General features: G+C 41.5%; 1 protein-coding gene across 11 annotated transcripts in view; it reads left to right on the top strand.

The window, feature by feature from the left end:
• LOC122997441 (ankyrin-3-like) overlaps positions 1-21,012 on the top strand; it is a 126,770-nt gene that overhangs the window by 75,025 nt on the left and 30,733 nt on the right. For 3 of the 11 annotated variants that reach the window (XM_044373565.1, XM_044373570.1, XM_044373567.1), the window contains exons 12-25: positions 23-121; positions 263-361; positions 447-644; positions 2,503-2,601; positions 4,698-4,796; positions 6,983-7,180; positions 7,548-7,646; positions 8,499-8,597; positions 8,788-8,886; positions 9,093-9,188; positions 10,999-11,071; positions 11,249-11,305; positions 16,321-16,444; positions 20,241-20,343. In XM_044373565.1, coding sequence (XP_044229500.1) covers positions 23-121; positions 263-361; positions 447-644; positions 2,503-2,601; positions 4,698-4,796; positions 6,983-7,180; positions 7,548-7,646; positions 8,499-8,597; positions 8,788-8,886; positions 9,093-9,188; positions 10,999-11,071; positions 11,249-11,305; positions 16,321-16,444; positions 20,241-20,343 — 1,542 coding nt within the window. Of the gene's footprint in view, positions 1-22; positions 122-262; positions 362-446; positions 645-2,502; positions 2,602-4,697; positions 4,797-6,982; positions 7,181-7,547; positions 7,647-8,498; positions 8,598-8,787; positions 8,887-9,092; positions 9,189-10,998; positions 11,072-11,248; positions 11,306-16,320; positions 16,445-17,926; positions 17,939-20,240; positions 20,344-21,012 lie in introns of all 11 variants that reach the window. The other 8 variants (XM_044373571.1, XM_044373575.1, XM_044373569.1 and 5 more) reach the window with 6 other exon arrangements.

The following is a 21,012-nucleotide window of genomic DNA, read 5'->3' on the forward strand; positions in this document are numbered from 1 at the left end:
GACCATATCTCTTTCTCTGCAGTCTGGCCTGACGCCCATCCATGTAGCAGCATTCATGGGCCATGAGAACATTGTCCATTCACTGACACACCATGGTGCATCGCCTAACACCACCAATGTAGTGAGTGAATCATTTTTTAATCATGCACCGTTACATGTTAAGACTCCATGTTAAGAAATACACATTTTTAAGAATATCCGCCCAGATTTCACTTCTCACGTCACCGTATGTGGAAAGCTAACACCACTGTGTGTCTTCCAGAGAGGTGAAACAGCTCTCCACATGGCAGCCAGGGCAGGCCAGGCAGACGTAGTCCGATACCTGCTGAAAAATGGAGCCAAGGTGGAGACCAAGTCCAAGGTTAGAACACTGAGCCCTATTATGAATCTCTTTGTCAAACAATGATGAAACACTGGGCCAGAAGTCACTTTCTCCTTCTCTGCAGGATGACCAGACACCATTGCACATCTCCAGTCGGCTGGGGAAAGTCGACATCGTCCAACAGCTGCTGCAGTGCGGCGCCTCTGCTAATGCAGCCACCACCTCAGGCTACACCCCCCTTCACCTGACTGCCCGCGAAGGACACCATGATGTCGCTGCCATGCTGCTGGAGCATGGAGCCTCACTCGCCTCCTCTACGAAGGTGGGTTTTGAGGAGGATCTTACACAGTTATGCAAATTCACAGAAGTACACAGTATGTGAGGGCATGATGTAAATGAGTTTATTTCTCCTTCTTTCATATGACATCACATACACTCAAACACAGACAAACGTATCTGGAGAACCAAAACATCACAGCACAGATCATCTACAGCACTTTCAGTGCCATGTATCTCCAATAGTGGGCACCAGTCTCTGTTGCCAATAGCTGTCATGGTGATCATTTTACCTTGTTTATTAGTCAGAGTTTGCATCCCCAGTCTCCAGTTATGGGGCTCATAAACTGCCTATAACCAGCTTACGAGGCTCACCCATGTTAAGTTCTGTCACAGTCATGTAGTCACATCAGTTCTATAGTGTTCACTATCAGGTCAGTACTAGTATTAGTGTTGACTAATTTAGGAGCTCAGGAGGTTTATTTTTATCCATGCAGTCAACCATGGGCGGATATTGGTGGTAGTGGTTTCACATATGACTAATTGCACAGAGCAAGGTCAAAAAGAGATGTAGAGTAGACTTTATGGAATTGGTTTGTGCATGTGTGTGCTATGTTGCTGGGGGCTGTCCTTGAAGGTGACCTCTGTCAGTGGAACAGATTAATGAAGGGTAAACCCCATGGTGCCAATGCTCTCTCTCTCTCTCGCTCTCTCTCTCACACACACACACACACACACACACACACACACACACACCCACCCACCCACCCACCCACACACACACACACACACACACACACACACACATACACACATCATATGTATATCGTAACATATCTTTTGGGACATCACCTGAGTCAGCTGTTCAAGGAAATTATGTCATAATTTTCTGGGCATTGAAAATGGGGAGGGGGTATAGGGAGCATGAACTGACTCATTTGTGATGTTTATGAAGCAAATATATCATTAAAGTTCCTATATTTTAATAGAAAAGGAAAATTAAATAAAACTAAACTTTCTATCCAGCTACCTATCATGTCTTTAAAATGATTAGTTACTGTATAAACTGTATGAGGACTGACTGTAGCAAATCAAACAAATGAGGTCAAGAGTTTCAGAGCATGGAATGGGAATCTGTGGGAGTCCCACATTCCTCTGGAAAATATGACCTAATGTCTTTAAATATCTTCACATACACACAGGAAGGAAGCCAAGATTAACATGATCGCATTATACAACAGCCAGCATTTAAAGATGTGGAATACATGTAGAAATAAGGGCCTTTGGCTTAGTTTCTCAGGGTATCACATGCCTTGAAATAATTTTATGTTGTTTCAACTAAATTAGTCTCATATACAGATAATAGGAATAGATAAATATAAAATTGTATTTGGTAAATTATAGTATAGTAGGTTTACATCACCGTGTTCAATTTCTTCCACAACAGATATTAAGTTTATCAATGCCTTTGAATTTCAAATGTCATTCAAACATTGTAGCTGACGGAGATGTTGATTTTAGTGTGAAACAGTCTGTTTTTAATAGTCTAAATGGGTTTTAAATGGTTGATATGGTTCAGTCTAAGTAAAAAAAACAAAAAATCTTTGTTAAAGTACATTTTCATCTGTCAGTTGTGCTGCTACACTTTATGTGTACAAATCCTTTATCTTGTGAAGTAAAAAAGATTAACTTAACTATTGAGATGAGTTCTTTACAACTATGTGAGAAACTATGATATTATGTGGCTGGACTTGACCCCAGGCCAGCAAGAACTGAACTCATGACTTAAAAAATACAAATATTTACTTCCTGTTTGTATAATCCTCTCTGTTTATCCTGTCTGTCCTCTCCATCTTTCCTCTGTCTTTCATTTTTGATGATATATCTTATTTTGTGTTCAACAGAAAGGGTTCAGTCCCCTCCATGTGGCAGCCAAGTACGGCAAGATGGAGGTGGCCGGTCTGCTCCTACAGAAAAGAGCTGCACCTGATGCTGCTGGAAAGGTGAGGTGTCATTAAAAAAAGGGGAAGAGGACACTTTAGGGAATCATGCTCAATCTTGACTGACATTTTTAGGGTGTTTTTAGATGAGTTGCTGCCAGACAACATGAGCTGTCTGGGGAAGGAGGGGCCTGGCACAGAAAGCACATGTTAGGCAGATGATGACACTCTTAAACAGAACGGACGACAATAAATGGAAGAGGAACATAAACTCAAATTCCTTCTTCATTAGTGCAAGCAACCAATCACAAGGTGTGTCAGGATCAGAACCATAAGTAATCCTCCAAAGAATAACCTGATATATAAAACACAAAATATCAAAAAAGAAATATACATATTCAGTGGCAAACATATCTTGACCATATTTAATTATGGATAGCACAGTCAACATTTCTGGTGAGATCAAGCCAACAAATGAGCCAAATCAGGAAGTCGTTCAGATACCAAGATCATTTATCAAACTCCAAGTCTTTCTGTCGCCTGCCCTTATCCAACCTGTCTCAAAGAAAGTAAACAGAACCCTTTCTGAGTTGTATTTTCCAAGCTGCAGCTGGACAGAGAGTGGGTGTTGAGGAGGAGTGGCAGGTTTAGGACTTATCCCAGGACAACCAGCCCAACAGATGCTTGTCCTGTTGCAAAAACCCTCTAGGCAGATTTGCTTTTATTCTCATGATGAAATGCACTCATTCCACCTCCACATGCACCCTTGTATAAATGCATTTGTATACACACACACACATACACACATATTGACACACTTACTTAGCACAGGCCTACTGGCACTGATTACAGTGTTAGCTTGTTGTGTGTGTGCGTGTGTGTGTGTGTCTGTGCCACCATCTGAGAGCATTTAACATAATGGCAGTTAGGTATGATAATGAAGCTTCCACACTGCATAGTGGTGTCACGCTATAATCAGTCCCATTGTAGTACTGAGTCTAAGCACAAAGCAAAATCAGGCCTTTATTGCAGTTTAATTACTTTATTCCCTTTAGAGATGTAGAGAAACACATCAATTTATTTGGTTTGGACCAAAAAACACCATTTCTCATACTTTTCCATGACAGTTATAACAACACATCACAACATCCAATGAGATCATTAGAATATTTTGTGCACACTTCTTATGAATATTGTAATTGTTAAATGCGTGGGACATTCCAGTGGCTTAGTGAGCATCCTGGTGACTCAGTAGTGGTTGCTGAGTGGGATATAGTAGCATACTGTGTTCTTGGAATACTTTGGGTTTTTCTCAGAGGCATAAGGTACCATCAACTAACTCTAAGCCTTTGTTTTCACTTTATAACAGTACTATAGGAAGAAGTAGTGATAAAAAGTGATAAAACATGTGATTTTTTAAAGACCCCCTCCACTTAAAAATGCACTGATAGCTGTGCATTTTGACACTAGAAGGTTGTTTTAAAATTAATCTGCTGAAGGGGGAAAGTTTCACTGAGTCAAGGATTTTGTGATATCACAACTAGTTTGGGAACATGTCTGGAGGGGATCTTTAAACAATGACAACAACATGCTGCTGCTGCTGCTGCTAGCACTCTTGATACTACTACTCCTGCTACTCCTGCTAAAAAAAAGAATGATAAATTCTCATGTGTTGTATCAAAGCTGTCTAATGAAAACCTTGTATCTCCAAATTTGTCGATTTTGAATTTTTCAACTAACATTGAGGATTAAATGTCCCTACTGCTTCTAAGCTACATGAACCATTTAAAAAACCAATTGGCAAAAAAGTTGACATTTTGGAGATACATTTCAAAGGACAGTGACAACATGCTCATTTTTGATAACGCCATCCTCCCTGAGCTTCTTCCTCTAGATTTCAGCATGAAGCTGTTGCTCTAAACTGTCTCCTGTGGATTGGAAGTTCCTCAGTTTGATGTCCATCTCCCTCCATGTCTTTACATCCTGTTGATTCGGTGCTCTCATTTTACTTATGGGCGTGTTTGTGCTTGTGTGTATTCAGTGATCTTCTAACTGGGTGTTGTGTTGCATGCTTGTGTGTGTGCGTATGTGCGTGAATGTGTGTGTGTGTGTGTGTGTGTGTGTGTGTGTGTGTGTGTGTGTGTGTATGGGTGTTTTAGAGTGGGCTAACTCCACTGCATGTAGCCGCTCACTACGATAATCAGAGAGTGGCACTGCTGCTGCTGGATCAGGGAGCTTCCCCACACGCTGCCGCCAAGGTATCCACACAAACACACATTAACAAACATACTAACATGAACTTACCTGTCTTATGCCCTCGGTGCCATTAACAACTTTCATCTGTATGTATGCAGAGCTAACACTCACCCATTTGCTCCCATTCTTCCATTCCCATCTTGTCTCGTCTTTAACGTTGTGAGTGAAAGTGCGGCTTTTTCTTTGAGCTCAGGAAAGTCTTTGAAATCACTCCATTGGCCAGAATTTAGCTCACACGGTCAGCATATTGGGCTCAGTGGTTTACGGGATGCTATATTTCATATTTCTCATGAAGCAAAACTGGAAAGCACACGTGAAGCGGCTTGTGATGTCTTATATATGTTGTAAATTACTACAGAGTCAGTCACTACTTCAAACCACACACTTTTGTGATGTCTTTTCCAGAGCTGTAAATTTTATGTCTTCTCAATAAAGAGCAAAAAAAAAACCCAAAACACTTTAGTAATGTTGAAATGTCTGACACACACAAACACACATGGTCAGTGACACATGGTCAAGTTGTGGTTAGTCTCTTGCTAGGCTTTGGTCGTCTGTCAAAACCACAGAACAAGTATGAGCTGAGTGGCAGAACTGGCAACTGAAATATGGCAGGAAATGCCTGTTTTTGTTTGGACCATCCACTGACATCCGAGACAGACATCCCGCAAGAAGAGACCAAAACATAAAGCTAATTTATCCTCGCTCATTGTCTTCCCTTTTTGTCACTGGCTCTGTCTCTCGCTAGCTCTCTCTCCTTTAATCTGTATCTGTCTCTATTTATTCCTTTACTTTTCCTGCCTCCTTCCCACACTCTTAGTCATTCCTCACTGCCTCCCTTTCTCTCTCCCTCTATAAATTGCTTTTCATTTGGCTGGGTGCTAAAGTTGATGTGATTGGTCTAATTTAAGTGCTTTGGAAAGGAGTCAATCTGCGTGAACTTGAGGGGTTGTTTAAAGGCCTTTGGACATGCATGTGTGCAAACACACACATGCTTGCGCTACATCTCTATATGCCTCCGACCACACCCATGAGATTCTGACACGTGAAGTCAGTCTTCACACAGACTCAAGAAAGACATCAGTATTCTCTAATTTTCCACACTCAACTCAACCTTTTACTCGCTCTTATTTAAGCTAAAATCACCCCACCCCTCTGTGGACCTCAAAGCTGTTCAGAGAGTTGAATAAAGCCCACCTGCAGCTCACGCTACCACTAAAGGAGATCCCACCACGGAAATGTATTCAAATGCAGTCTTTAGTTTAATGCTGTCTCGAATGTCTTCTCCATGGTGACCCAAGTGAGGAATGTCAGAATGGGGACTGCTCCCCTCTTCAGCTGTTCCCCTAACTGGTGTTGTTGTGTTGTATATGTGTTCTCCCAGCTTAGTGAAACCTTTGTGTGTTTGTCTTAGATGCTCATTGACAAGCTCTTTGCATAGTCTTGTTCCTTAAAAGGAATCAGTCAAACCTGATCTCAAGGGTCATTTTAAACAATATTTACCGCACGGCAGACAAAATGTCTCTGGCACCTTAGCCTCTATGATTGTCTGTGAATTGAAATCTAATCTAATATTATTGTCATTATTATCTTGTATATGGTATCTGTGGGTCAATCCACAAATTAATTACATTTTTAGATGCAAAACTTGCAAATCTTTGTATAATGATTCCTCTCTGACTTGATCATTCCTGTATTATACCAACACTGCCAAATCCAATGCCAGTACTTAATATTGGCATTACCTCTCTGCTTACAGTAATACTGAACTCCCTTTGCTCAACTACTGAACCTTCTGAACTGTTTTTTGGCAGAGGTTCATCATTCTGCTTCATGTCAGGGTTTTGATTTAGGATCGAGTCCTTCCAGTCCACAGTCATGACCGCAAAAATATTTTTTTTCTGTTCTGAAGCACATTCTTTTAACATAAATGTATTAGACATTTATTAGAAAACAACAGCCTCCTAACCATAGTTGTCATCCTACAACTTTGTCCACCCTATAGTCTATAATGTATGAAGTCAATTCCATTTTGATCCAGAATGGAATTAAATACATTATAGAATTGGTTCACATGAAAATCTTATCTGTTTTATACACTGAGTATAACAATAAAATAGATAAAATAATACACCAACCATCAAATCCACTGAAGCTTATCTTGCTAACTCCTTCATCTCTTTCACCTCAGAATGGCTACACGCCGCTCCATATTGCTGCCAAAAAGAACCAAATGGACATTGGGACCACACTGCTGGAGTACGGCGCTGACACCAACGCGGTGACGCGGCAAGGCATCAGCCCCATTCACCTGGCAGCGCAGGAGGGCAGCGTGGACTTGGTGTCACTGTTGCTGGCCAAGAACGCCAACGTCAATATGTGCAATAAGGTAGAATCAGTGACACAGCATGCACAGTTACAAGTGTGGGATTATGTATGCATACTGTACACTCCTGCAGAAACAAATCACACACTGAAAGGTTCACCGGTACTTATACACAAACATACCCTCTTACCAGGTAGAGATAAGCCATCCCCGTTTCATTCTTGAAATTAGATGCATTCATCTAGCTTCATCATTAACATGCTAATTTTCACCTGCACGTGCCAAACCAAGTGAAAAACACAGTAATTATCCTGTCCCCTGAGAGATACTGTAGTACGGTATGTTTCAGTCCTTTTTTTATGTGCTCCCACCATTAACAATTTTTTATTTCATTCACACGTGTTTGTGTGTGTCCTTCCCTTATATACAGAGCGGACTTACACCACTCCACCTAGCAGCTCAGGAGGACAAGGTCAATGTTGCAGAAGTCCTTCTCAACCATGGGGCTGATGTCAACCCACAAACAAAGGTAAAGCTTTCTTGTGATGCACACAATACACACAAACACACACCCTGTAAATACACACACAGATTAAGGTCTTAAAACCTCTTTTTGTAGTTAAAGTTAGATGCATAACCTTTTGTTGACACGCATCTTTGACTTTTCTTGTCTATGTGTTTGTTTATATTTGAATTGGATTTACCTGAATAGTACTGACTTCAAACAAATACACTCACACACACATCTTCTCAGGTGCTACATAAATAAAGGATTGATACCTGAGTGGAAGGTATTAATGTCTTTATGGATGCACCACACACTGCAGCAAACATGCACATGAAGGTGTACATGCTCTAATATTCAGTGACACTCTGTTACATTCACTTACACACATACACACACGGGCCCAATAACAGGCTGCTCACGTTCACTGAGACAAACCTGCACTAGCTGAAGGTTATATAGTATTAGCGTGTGTGTGTGGGTGTGTGTGTGTGTGTGTGTGTGTGTGTGTATTTGTGTGTTTGTGCTGACAGGACGGTTACAGCGAATAGGTTATTCACTCACTGATCTCTTCCATTACGATTTTGCACTGTTCACACATTCCAATGGGGACATGAAATATGATGCAGTTTTGAAATTACATTTAGAGATAGCATGCTAAGAGGTGGAGACTTTTTTAAAAGAAAAAATTCTTACATTTACACAATTGTTGTAGAATTCTTACAAAATCCATTTTACAAAACAACAACCAGTTCTTTCTGTGATGTAACAAGATAAGACCTCTGGTAGGTGTAAGTAACTATCTTTTCTTCTTCTTTTCATCTGTTCGTCCTTTCATGTCTGCGTCTCCTCCTCTACCTACTTTAATTCATGCAGATGGGTTACACGCCGCTGCATGTGGCTTGTCACTATGGCAACGCAAAGATGGCAAACTTCCTCCTGCAGCACCATGCCAGAGTCAATGGCAAAACAAAGGTAAACAAACACATCACTCACAAACATGCATGCCCCCACTTACTTATACTTACACTTACATGCAAAGTCTTGTATTACAATTCCTTTACCTTCATCATATTTTTGCTCTGTTTTCTGGCTCGTTCTGAGGATTCAGTTTAATAATTCCTCTCTCTCCCTGACTATCTTTTTTGTGTCTCTTTCTGTCTAGAACGGGTACACTCCACTACACCAAGCAGCTCAGCAGGGCCACACACACATCATCAACCTGCTGCTTCAACACGGGGCCTCAGCCAACGAGCTCACCATGGTCAGTGCACACTGGCGCACACAAACACACACACACACACACACACACACACACACACACACACACACACACACACACACACACACACACACACACACACGCACTCTCCAACAGAGCTGTAGCTTGATGAAATAATGAATGCTTTTTGTGTTTCTGTCCATCTCTTGTTCCTGTGAATAACTTCCTGTTTGGCTGTCACTGGTCAGAATGGGAACACTGCCCTATCTATTGCCCGTCGTCTTGGGTACATCTCTGTGGTGGACACTCTGAGGCCTGTGACAGATGACAACTTGATTGCTATGGTGAGCTTGTATCATTTTTTGCTCTATTTCATTCATTTATTTAACATTTTTCCACTATGTACTGTATATGATGTCTAGAGCCAGGCCAACACAATACATTTTATATTCAATAAAAATGTGTCTTTAAGGAAAGAATGTTTTTACATATTACTAGAAAGTTGTTTCCATTGAATTTGTAGAGGTTTGTAAAGTACTGAGACAATATGAGACAGTATAAAACCATTAAAAACTTTAGTTTGCATTTCAGTATCCAAGTTTTAAAGGATCATTCTGGTGGTTTTATGTGTTTAGGCCTATTAAAGGACCGGTGTGTAGAATTTAGTGGCATCTAGTGAAACAGACTTGGCAGAAATGGAATATAATATTCATAAGTACGTTTTAATTAGTGTATAATCACCTGAAAATAGTAATCGTGTTTTTGTTACCTTAGAATGAGCCCTTTAAATCTACATAGGGAGCGGGTCCTCTTCCACTGAGGCCGTTTTTCACAAGTTTTGCAGCCACTGTAGGTTGGGGGGGGGGGTTTCCCATCATGCCATCATTTTCTATTGACCTCTAAATGGTATGAAAATCAACCCAAAACTAGAGATGTGTAATCGACCACAATCAACATTTCATTGGCTTCAATCACTTTTAATACTATAACTGTTAAACTTGAGACAATTGTGAGCAGGGGCGATTTTAAAAGGTATGTTTAAGGTTGGTATGTTCAAGGATTCTCTGGCACCTAAGATTTAAGAGCCAGCTACCTAAAAGTGTTGCAAATAATGACCAAAACTTGAACAATGTGAAATAAATAGTCTATAATTTTGGTTGTTTGTTGAATTAAGAATGTTGCTGGTTGATCTGCAAGTATATTCTCAAATGTGGAATGAATGGAAACCAGTGAGGGATATGCTTGCCTGCAGCCTGATTCAAGTGTATCCCAGCCCAAATTGAGACTTGGCTAGTCAACCAATGTCATACAGTAAGTGGAGTCAGTGTGTGAATCCAGTAAATTAGCCGGCAAGTCAGTCAGTCAGTCAGTCACGCTGTGTCACATGTGTGATTGAAAGAGAGAGGGCTTAGATCTCCTCAAATAGCCCAGGTCACTAACAGTGTTCTGATCCACACACGTGTCTGGGAGGAAGAGGGGGAGGAAGAAGAGTGAGAAAGCGGGAAAGAACAAGAGGCAGTGGGATGATGAAGAGGTGACAGGAGTGTGAGGGGGACAGTGATTGAAGAGACGGACACAGAGGTCGCTGAGGAACCTGCACAATCAGCAGCAAAGTGTATTAGTCACAACTATCTCTATCTACTGTGACGTAGCTTTTGATCAAGGTCGTTTTCCTACACCTGTGTGTGACTGATCTATTATTTAGTGTGCAGAGGCATCTGCTGTTCTTTTATGTCTCTGTTGAACCTGCAGCTGCAGCCCGCGGGATCTTTGTTGGTCAGTGATGTGGGGAAAAATAGCCTTCAAGCATACAGTATCATTATTTACATTACTCATAGACTGTGCATACACTGTCAAGGTCAGGCTTAAGTTGTATTGTAAATGCTGGATCTCAATTAATCATTAACTGACTACAGCTGTTTCAGTTTCAGGTGATCTAATACTTTTGAAATGGTTAATCTTCAGTATATACATATCTCCTGATTTTATTATGGCACCCCTAAATCCCAGGATTTTTCCACTCAACTTTGGAAATTTGGGGGATTTGTGGTGTTATTGGGTGTTTTAACAGTATCAGGGAGCGTACCTTTAAGGTTCACAGTATGCAAATGTGCAACAAACAAACAGTTGTCCATCTACTTTTCGTATTTACAGAGTGCATCAGAAAAACACAAAATCAATGTCCCAGAGACCATGAATGAGTTCCTCGACATGTCGGACGATGAAGGTACGTGAAGAATTCTCCTCATTCTCAGCCATTGATGACTAAAATTAAATTAATTGATACTTGGAGACGGTTATTTTTTGTTTTTAATATTAATACACCGCATGATTTCCATAGACTTATGATGTCATTTTTATTAACATTTGCATGTTTCACTGTATATGTATTCAAATCACACAGTCGGGGTCAATGTGCCTGAAACTCTCAATGAGGATTCTTTGTCAGATGTTGATGAAGGTATTTGTCATCAGTTTGCTGTCTGCGCCGCTCTATTGTTTGTTTGTGTTCTTTTAACATAGCTCACTTAAAATAACTCACCTGTCTTGTTGAAGAGCTAACCCTTCGATTCTGCTTTGTGGTTCATTTTCTAGTCAAAATCAGAATACACTCTCACTCAAGAGCCACAACACACACACACACATTTCCACTTATACAGAGATCTGTGGCTATGCAGTTAAGTTACGATACAGAGTAAGGTGCTATGAATCAGATAGATATGCTGTTGAGTAAAATTATTTTCAATGGCTGATGAGGGGGTCAGACGGAACAGATATCCTGCAATGTGAGCTTTGTTTTTGTTTTATTTACTGTTTTATAGCCTGCACAAAATCTCCATCCTAATTTTGTCCAATAAATCTATCAGCAAACATTACATTTTTAAGCTGCTTTGGCCTCAGATCTGGACTTTTTTTTCCTGACAGGTTGGAGTGTCCTGTTTCTGTTCACAAACTGACACTGCTGATGTTATTTTCACCGCGAGTCAAAAACAACATTTGTTATTTTTAACTACTTGAACGTCGTGAGTCACATACTGCATGATTCTCCTCATCAAACGCACCTTGTGATGTATCATCCTAACATCAGTGCTACAATCTCTTTGAAGGTGTTGCTGTGAGAAAAATGAAAAACGAGGTCAACGTCACTCACTTTACAGGCGGCAGAATGAGTATGCACTTACCTGACAGAGACCTACATATATTCTTTGAAATAATCACATCTTACTGTTTATAAAACCTCAATAAATTACTTGATATCATAGTTAGCAGTACGATAGCTGCTGTAGCCCTGTAGTTTATGGTACAAGTCACATTGTTTGAGGATGCCCACTTCAGTCTTCTGTGCTTTGTTTTGGAACCACAGAGCCAACAGGCCTGTAAAATTGATGAGCTTGTTCATGGGCTGTTGCTTAGGGGACAGCCGGGGCAGTGGAGTTTCTATGTCAGGTGATACAGCTAGACTCAACAAGTTACGAGCACACACATATCAGGTGACAATGGATGAGGTCGTACTGTAGCTCTGCACGATGAAGAACCTCATCGACTGTTATCCCTACCATGCAGGAATTATAAATAATAAGAGTATCCATGGCCTCATGTGCACCACATAAACTGTTTATACAGTGTGCATAACTCATCAGCATTGTACTTGTGCAGCAGCGGCTTTGATATTCACTTCTCAGCAACAGACAGGCTTCAGTTAGCTGTTGCGTTCATGCCTGGGATGTTTTGTTTCAGCTGTGTGTGTGTGTGTGTGTGTGTGTGTGTGTGTGTGTGTGTGTGTGTAAGAGAAAGATTTAGAGGAAGTAAATAGTTTCCACATCTCTCTTTAATCCTATATGAGGGAAGCCAATCCTATTAGGCTGTATGTTGGAGTGAGTGTGACTAGTCACTCCTGGTCTCTGGCTGTTGTGTGTGTGTGTGTGTGTGTGTGTGTGTGTGTGTGTGTGTGTGTGTGGCCTGCCTGTGCAATCACACGCTCATCTCATTCCTTCTGTAGACTTCTGTAGCTACTAAAGGTACTATCTTAACTCCTTGTTGTAGTCTGCTTTCATCACATTGTAGAGTATTTCCATAATTGTGAAAAAGTGCTGACCTTAGAAGATATTATTACTTCAGATAGTGTTATGTATACTAAAGGTCTTTAACCGTCAAACAGCTCTTTCGTAATTATTCTAAATTTACTCACTCTTGTGCAAGTTTGAGTCAACATGTAGAAGGGAGAACTAGACAGAGATTGTTGCTCAAGATTTTTTTTTTTTTTTTTAAAGAAACGGCTAAATGATGCACGATGTGGTTATTTCATCATTATTTTAGCCCCCCTCCCTCCCAGTTTGACATTCAGCCAGACTCCCTCAGTAACTTCCACCATAGAGGAAGAGAAGGCAGAAGGAGTGTTCAGTGAGAGTTTTCTCATTCTCTCTCCGTCACTGTCTCTTCCACTGAGGTCCCCCTCTGCCTCACTAAAAGCATTTGCCCAAACGACCTGTCAGCTGACTGCGCCCAGCACAGAGCGGTAAACACTTCCAGTGCGGCCCCTGGTGACGCTCGTCAGCCGGAGTTTGTTGTGGATGCTGTTGAGCCAGGGACGCACCGAGGCTCCCATTCTCTAAATCCAATGAGATGAGCTTTTTTGAGCTGACCGCACAGGAGAATTAACTCTGATTTTGCCGGCGACGCCAGATGGCATTGACTCTTACTGTTTCTGCTCAGCAGCGTGTTCTGTTTTGCGGGAAAAAGACGCAAAACTTATAAGAGTTTGAGGGGTTTTTTTTTTCTTTGCGAGAGGGCGGCAGAGATGTGCGCACCAGCGTCAAACGCGCAAGCTGATCTGAGTGGAGTTAAGTGCGTGGGGTAAAGAGAGGGCAACATTTTCCATCAGCACCAGAAGCCCTGAATGGACTGCTTGATAGTCACCACCTCTCTCTGGATTTACTCTTTATCCTGGGAACGTTTTGTGAAGTTTTAGAAAAAGCATATAAGAAGAGTTGTGATCAATATGGCTGCCTGGGACAAAGGTAAGTCTTTGGAGCATCAAAAGAAGTTTTGATGTTGTTTAGAGGTTGCGGTGTGAAAAAAAAACTGCTGAGGATCTACAGTAGGAGACAGAAAGTGGGAGAATGTCGTCATACATTATAGACCTTACGTTTAACTTTTATTGATTTAGTTCTCTGTCGTTTGATACAGCTCACTTAGTATTTTTGTTTGATGTGGACATTTATGTATTTATTTCGGGTTTTTTTTGTTTGTTTGTTTGTTTTTTGCTAATGAGGGAGAGAGTGTGTGATGAGGTGACTTTGAAACCCTAGACAGGGTGTGTGTGTGTGTGTGTGTGTTTGAGTGTGTGTGTCGCGCGGGGGTACCTGAGCTTGAATGGGACGGTGACACATTATTACAGCAGCGGAGAGCCGATTGTTTCTCAGTTATGTTAAGTCAGACAGAAACAGCCAGAAAAACACAGGAAGTACGGTGATTAATTATACCATCAGAATAAAAGCGTAATATTTGTCTCAGGAAAACAGTTTTTTTTTAAAAAAAACAAAAAAAACAAAAAAAAAAACAAAGCAAAACAAAAAAACATCCTGTCTCATATTCAAAATCCTTAACACTAACCTATGCATGGTAGTATTGTTCTTCTTCCTGTGTGGACAACTGATGACAAAAGTGGTTTTGGCTCTAAAGATAACATATTCTGTCTCAGTGTGTCAGAATAAAGAGGCTTAGATGTCAACATCCACCAAACACACAGAGGAAAAAAACACATCAGAGTCAGCATTTTATATCACAGTTTGCTTTTTTCAGTCACTGTATCGACTGTTTTTTTGTTTTATGACTGGAAGCATCTCACAATTCATCGCTATTACAATACTATTGCATTTGTCATCACTCTCTATAGGCTGCTACTTCATACTGGCAAATGCAAAATGTTCACAGCGTTCTCTTTGGATAAGCCGAGATTCATTTTGGAAGTAGGAAATTGAAATATGCTTACTAAACTTAAGCCCATGGGTGACCTGAGCCCCTGGACTGTGGAACAACATTCCCATCAGATCTGCCCCCTCCATTGACTCTTTTAAGTCCAGGCTCAAAACATTTATTCACCAGCGTTTGAATCCTCCTGATGTGGCTGAATTTTGGCTTGCGCCTATCCCCATGTGTTGTGCTTTGTTGTTTGTGTCGGTCTTGTATTTGTGATTTTAGCTACCTGCTCTGGTCTGTACAGCACTTTGGTCAACGTGGGTTATTTCTACATGTGCTTTATAGCTAAATTTGACTTGACTTGACATATAATGTACTACACTACTTAATAGAATATTCCTGCATGCATTAAACATGAAAAAACATAGAAATTATTTGGGTGCACATAGCAGCTGTGTGCTACTTTTCTTTATTGACAAACCTGTTTATGTAGATTGTAGAGATTGCAACACATGTGGGTCGTTTAAGCAAAATCATGTAAATCATGGTTCTTGTAGTACTGTGTGAATACACCAAGCATGTGCAGAAATCCAGCATGTGTCTGCAAGCACACCTTTCCCCAACTAACCAAATTAGTGTTCCTGAAGTGAGATGTCCGCGTGGTTCCACTAGATTTATCTTAATAACGACAAGGGCCTATATCGATCATTGTCATGTGTGCGTTTATTGAACGTGACAACCAATTAGAAGAGCGAAACCTTATGACAGAGTTGGTTTTATTTAGAAATTTGACACCGGAAACGCTTTTGTTAAGCTTCCACCTAACTTGACAGTGGTGCTGGTGTGTGATCGGAGTGCGGCAGTATCGAAGGTAGGGGGAGGGGCTGCGGTGAAGGAGCAGAGTGTTGCAGGCAGGACAGGAGCCGGACATGAGGGAGAAGGGGAAACACTGTAGCCGCACCGCCGGCTTCATTGACCGGCGTGTCATCGTCCACCGGTCCGCCGATCGAGGTGCGGTGCGGTTCTGCACTTTCTGCGCATTCCCTGCTTTTTGTGTCCAGGCTTTGGTAGCTTTAAAAAAAAAAAAAAACACCCCTCTGCTGCTGCTCTGCCTTTTGAGTGTTGTGAAAGGAGCTGCGTTTGGTTTTACAGGGGAGCTCCAGATATACCGCAAAGTGGCTTTGCTGCTGTCTCTGATGGCATTTCTCTCTCTAAAAAAAATGATTACTGTCTAACCTGTGTCGTTTCAAGCATCGGGGCTGCTCTGTGCTCCAGCTTCATGTTGTTGTTGTTGTGCCACAGTCATATGAGTAGACAAAAGAAAAAGTTGCAGTGGGCTATGCAGTTGCTGTGAGCTACTGTATGTTGGGGGAGTTAACGTCAGAGTGGTGCTGATAAATTATCCAAGGCCTCCTGTAAGTATAATGAAATAAGTGAGAGACGATGTCGGCAGTGAGGGCTTATTTTCCTTTCTTGGAGTGCCGCATCGCCTCTCTTGCCCCGGATGGCATTTTGAAGTTAACATGAGGATCTTATGATTTCATCCTTCCAAACCAGGTGAGGATGCGATGACCGGGGACACGGACAAATACTTGCGGCCTCAGGACCTCAAAGAGCTGGGGGATGACTCTCTCCCCCAGGAGGGGTATATGGGTTTCAGTATAGGAGCCCGCTCAGCCAGGTAAGCACCTGTCATATTTATTAGATACATATGAAAGCCACAGATGTACTCTGGTGCAGTGCTGACATTTGGTCCAACTTGCTTTTAGTTAAAAATGCTGGTCAGGTTATGTCTAAAGTAACTAACTAAAGTGTTGCATTATGTTTTCTATCGATGCTGTGGTTGTACACTGATTTTTGATACCATGTCTGATATGCTGTGCAGTTTTGCCAGAGTGTATAGAGCATGTTGGACTGAAACAGGCTAATTAATGTACAGTCCCTCCAACACACACTCACACACAAACAGAATAATGGAAATTGCCAGAGAAAGCCACTGGAAAGTTGCCATGTAATGATTCAACCTGACAAAATGATTCAGCGTTTTGTGTGGCCTCATTCAAACCAAGGCAAAGATTATAAACTGCCTATAGTATAATACAAAAGATATAAGCTGTATCTTTGAGCTTTGATACCTTTGATAATCTCAGTGAACAGCTGCACTTCGGGGATCCAGCGCAGGCCCAACAACAGTTTCAAACAGTGGACAAAGTATGTAGTGGAAAACTGGCAGGCTCCAGTGAAAACACATCAGCGCCACACAGGACAAGCGTTGTGCAGATCTAAAGTCTATTGTAGCCACACTGACAGATGGCAGATGCACTGTGATGGCTGGATTGATAAAAAAAACAACTACCCTAACCGTGACAGGAAGCTGCCAACATCAGCAGGTCACAGCAAACACGAAAAACACACTGAGGCATATGGAGAGATTCCACGTAAACAAGGCTGGGTCGATACTGGAAAGAGTTTTGAATGTGTTCATGAGTGTCATAATGTGGATTGTTGTCAGTCTAAAAATAACACAAGAAGTGAGTAAGATCACATCTGCGGGTTTGAATTTTCAGCGATTTGCTCAAACTGCTGTTTGTGTACTTCTGGTTACGGTTTATTGGTATACCTAGAATAAAAAGAGTGCTACAGATAAAGTTACCATTATTAATGTCTCTATCTGCTACATAAGAACAGCTAAAAATAGTTTAACTGTTCACTGCTGCTTTTCTGTAATTGCATATGCAGTAGAACATCAGGTTGTGAGCTGAAATAGATTTTGAGATGATTGTTGACATGTCTCTTTTCAGGGTGGTGAATGTATTGCTGTGAAACACTATATTTTATTGATCAAAGAATGTATGATGCTGAGCAAGTTCTTTTCTTTTCCTTACCTTTCTGTTTATGACATCGACATTGCATGGTTTGCTTTTTGACGGGGCTGCGTACACACAAACACCCACACACACACACACACACACACACACACTCACATAGATGTAAACCAGGAAACACTTGTGCCTAGTCGTAGCTTACAACCATGCTCAGCATCAATGTCATATGGGGAAAAAAAGAACGCCACATCATGCTTGAATGTCTTCAAAATGCTTTGCTTTTCACTCTTCTATTTTGTTCTTTTCCTTGTTTTCCTGCACCCTGTCCCTCATTCTAGCCCTAGACTCAGGTAAGAAAAGAGTAGTAGTAGTAGTAGGAAACATTAGTTTTGAATGGTGTCCCTCCCCCTGTGATCTTACACCCATATATCCTTTAACCCAAACCGAGAGCCACCCCTTGTAAATTGGCATTATCCGGTGTTGCTGTTTGTTTGTGGTAGCAGATTTTGTCACTTTGTTGCTGTTTCGTGATCATCATTCATCGTATTTTCTCATCCGTCTAACAAAGTCATCATATCTTGCTACAGTTGTGTAATAGACGCAATCTTGCCGGAAATGAGAAAATCAAAGCAACACTTGTGTTTTGTGATGTTATGAAAACCTGACTTTTCTTTAGTTTGAGTTGTATGGACTAATCCCCCAACTTTTTTGACTTGTTCTTAAGTGGCGCTCTATTTTTTTTTGCAGTGCCACTAAGTGTAACTTCCAGGGATCAAACACATCAGTTTATTCAAAATCCGCTCCTTTTATCCATCCTGTTTACATTTTAGTAATTGGAGATGTCCCAGCAATATTTGGGATGATTCAGGATTTTCAATCATGGTTTGCAGAGATGGAAAACCACCATTTAGAAATGTCCGACATACATCGAGGACAAACACTTGATCGCACATACGTAAATGCATTCATGCACTAAAACACATGTATATACATGGAGATGTGAAACAGAAAAAAACGCCATTAGGATAATGGGAAGTGCAGCTTACAGAAAGGCAGACAGATTGATCAACAGTAAAATGAATGGAGTGGTGTTGAAAGAGGAAGGAAGGCGAATGAGAAGGGTGGGGTAAGAGGAACAAGGCAAGTAGGAGAAAAAGAAAAAAAAAAAACCTCCTCTATTGAGAGAATTGAAGGTTCAACTTCACTGTAGAGTAATAACAACATGACTCTGAAATGGAAACTGTAAAGAGAGGAAGAGATGATGGGGCAGCATTGTAAAGAAGAATGCTGGAAGGTGCCATGACAGGAAGACAGACAGAAATCAGAGCAAAGTAGGGGGGAGGAAAAAGCAGGAGGAGTGAGCACGGCTGTTGAGTGAAGAGATGAGGATAGACAGAATGAGAAAGAGGAGAAAGCTGTGAAGAACAAACAGAGTCCATCCGACAGCAGTAGAGAGGGGGGGGGGGGGGGGGGGGGGGGGGGGGTCAGCGCTGTGCTTGCCATGCCAGCGAGTCCATTCAGGCAGTACAGAGTTGCTTGGTAACTTCGATGGAGGGGTAGGCAGGCTGTGCTGAATAAAGGGCTTCTCTCTGTGCTGAATGGTGTGCCCACTCAAACACGCTGAGCTCTGCATTTTCTCCCCCTCGCTGACCCATTCTCGCCCCCCCCACCCCCCCACCCCCCTCGCGCTCACACACACAACACATCAGTACGCACATACAGTATAGCCTTTGAGAAAATAAGTTGCAGAGTTGTCAGTTTTGTCTCTATGGATGTATCTTTTTGAGAGCCTTTGATACTGTAGCGCACAAACACATGCATAAAACTCATTATATACTATATAATACACACAAACGCGCACACAATGCAAAGCACATGAAGGGAGTGTAACTGTGTTCGCACGAGCGTTTTGGCTCAGCTGCACTGATCAAATCCCTGTTGCAAAAACAGCACAAGGAAAAAAAAAACAAAACTGAAAGGACTCACCGACAGCACCGCATTGAGCTGCAAAAAATAGGCACACATCACCACAAACACAGCCATAAAGCAGACTGGAGAAAAGACCAGCTTTCCTTTTGTAGTTTGGTGCTCTGAAACAGGTCTGGGTCAACTGCTAATCTTAGACTAAAGCGATGTCAGTCTTCAGTGTTGTCAACTCAAACTCTAGTTGGATTAAACACTTTCAAACACTTTTGGGTAAATCTAATTTCTTTTAATGTCATTCTTGTGATTCTTAGACTCCCACCTGCCAGCCAGGTGCTAATACTTACAGTCCACTAATCTGTCATATTTCATCAATTAGACACAACTAGTTACATCTGTGATGCACACCAACCACGCCTTCACATAGAAACAGTCGTCTGTGCCTTCTTTTGGTCTGCCCACTTTTCTTCTCCTCTATCTCTTAATGCAAACAAAGCTCATTTCCATCTCTGAATAACCTGCTGTGGTATCTTACCCTCGCCCAAATGCGGGCTCTTCCACCTCTCTCTATTTTCCACCTTTGGACTCTCTGTCCACTAAGTACAAAAAAAAAACTGGTTCCCTGGAGGTTGCATGTAGTAATGGATTCCTTGCTTTTTGTTTTATGTCATGTTCCCCTATCCGTCACTTGTTGTTGCCCGCGGCGCTGGGTTGCGTGGTAACATGTAGCCTCCGCTCCTTCAGTTCGGATAGGTCCAACACACTCAACCGGAGCTCCTTCGCCCGCGACAGTATGATGATTGAAGAGATTCTCGCCCCCACAAAGGACACGGTAAGACTTATTTTTCGTCTTCCTTCTTGTCCTCTGTTTCTTTTTCAGTCGTTCTTGCCCTTTCTTTACTCTAACTACACTCAACCTGCTTCTCTTAGTCTCTGTTGACTCTTTCCTTACGTTTTATCTTTATCTTTATTTAGGTACTTAAGCGTTTATCTCTTATTACGTCATCAAACCCTCTTGCATCTCTTCTTTTCTTTCTGGTGGAAACACAGCCTGGGAAGGATTAAAAACGAGAGCAATGTAGATTTGCTTGTCTTGCACAAAGGTCGTAACATAAGCAGTGTTGATGTCATGCTCGTGTTTGCCAAAGTGCTGAGGGTGAGTGTATAGCACCTTGAGGAAGAGTTTACTCAAAGCTAAGGGCTTTGGGAGGCCCCCCTTGCTTTCTCATGGAAAAGTGCAGAGCTCATCCTGCCTGTTCAACACTTGTTTTAGTGGTCAGGAGCTAAAACAGAAACAGTAACCTCTTGTATTATAAACAGTATTAGTAGTCTAACCTACAGGTTCAATGACATCAGCCAAAACCTCAAACTATACATGGCCAAAATATGCGCTTACCTCAACACTCCCTTTTCACAAACATCTTGACACCCAAACAACTTTTCTTGTGCCAAAGAGCTCTCCGTTAGATTGGTGTTATATCTCCATGAAAATATACAGTAT

The sequence above is a fragment of the Thunnus albacares genome, chromosome 14 (genome assembly GCF_914725855.1).
Source record: "Thunnus albacares chromosome 14, fThuAlb1.1, whole genome shotgun sequence".
NCBI classification, from domain to species: Eukaryota; Metazoa; Chordata; class Actinopteri; order Scombriformes; family Scombridae; genus Thunnus; species Thunnus albacares.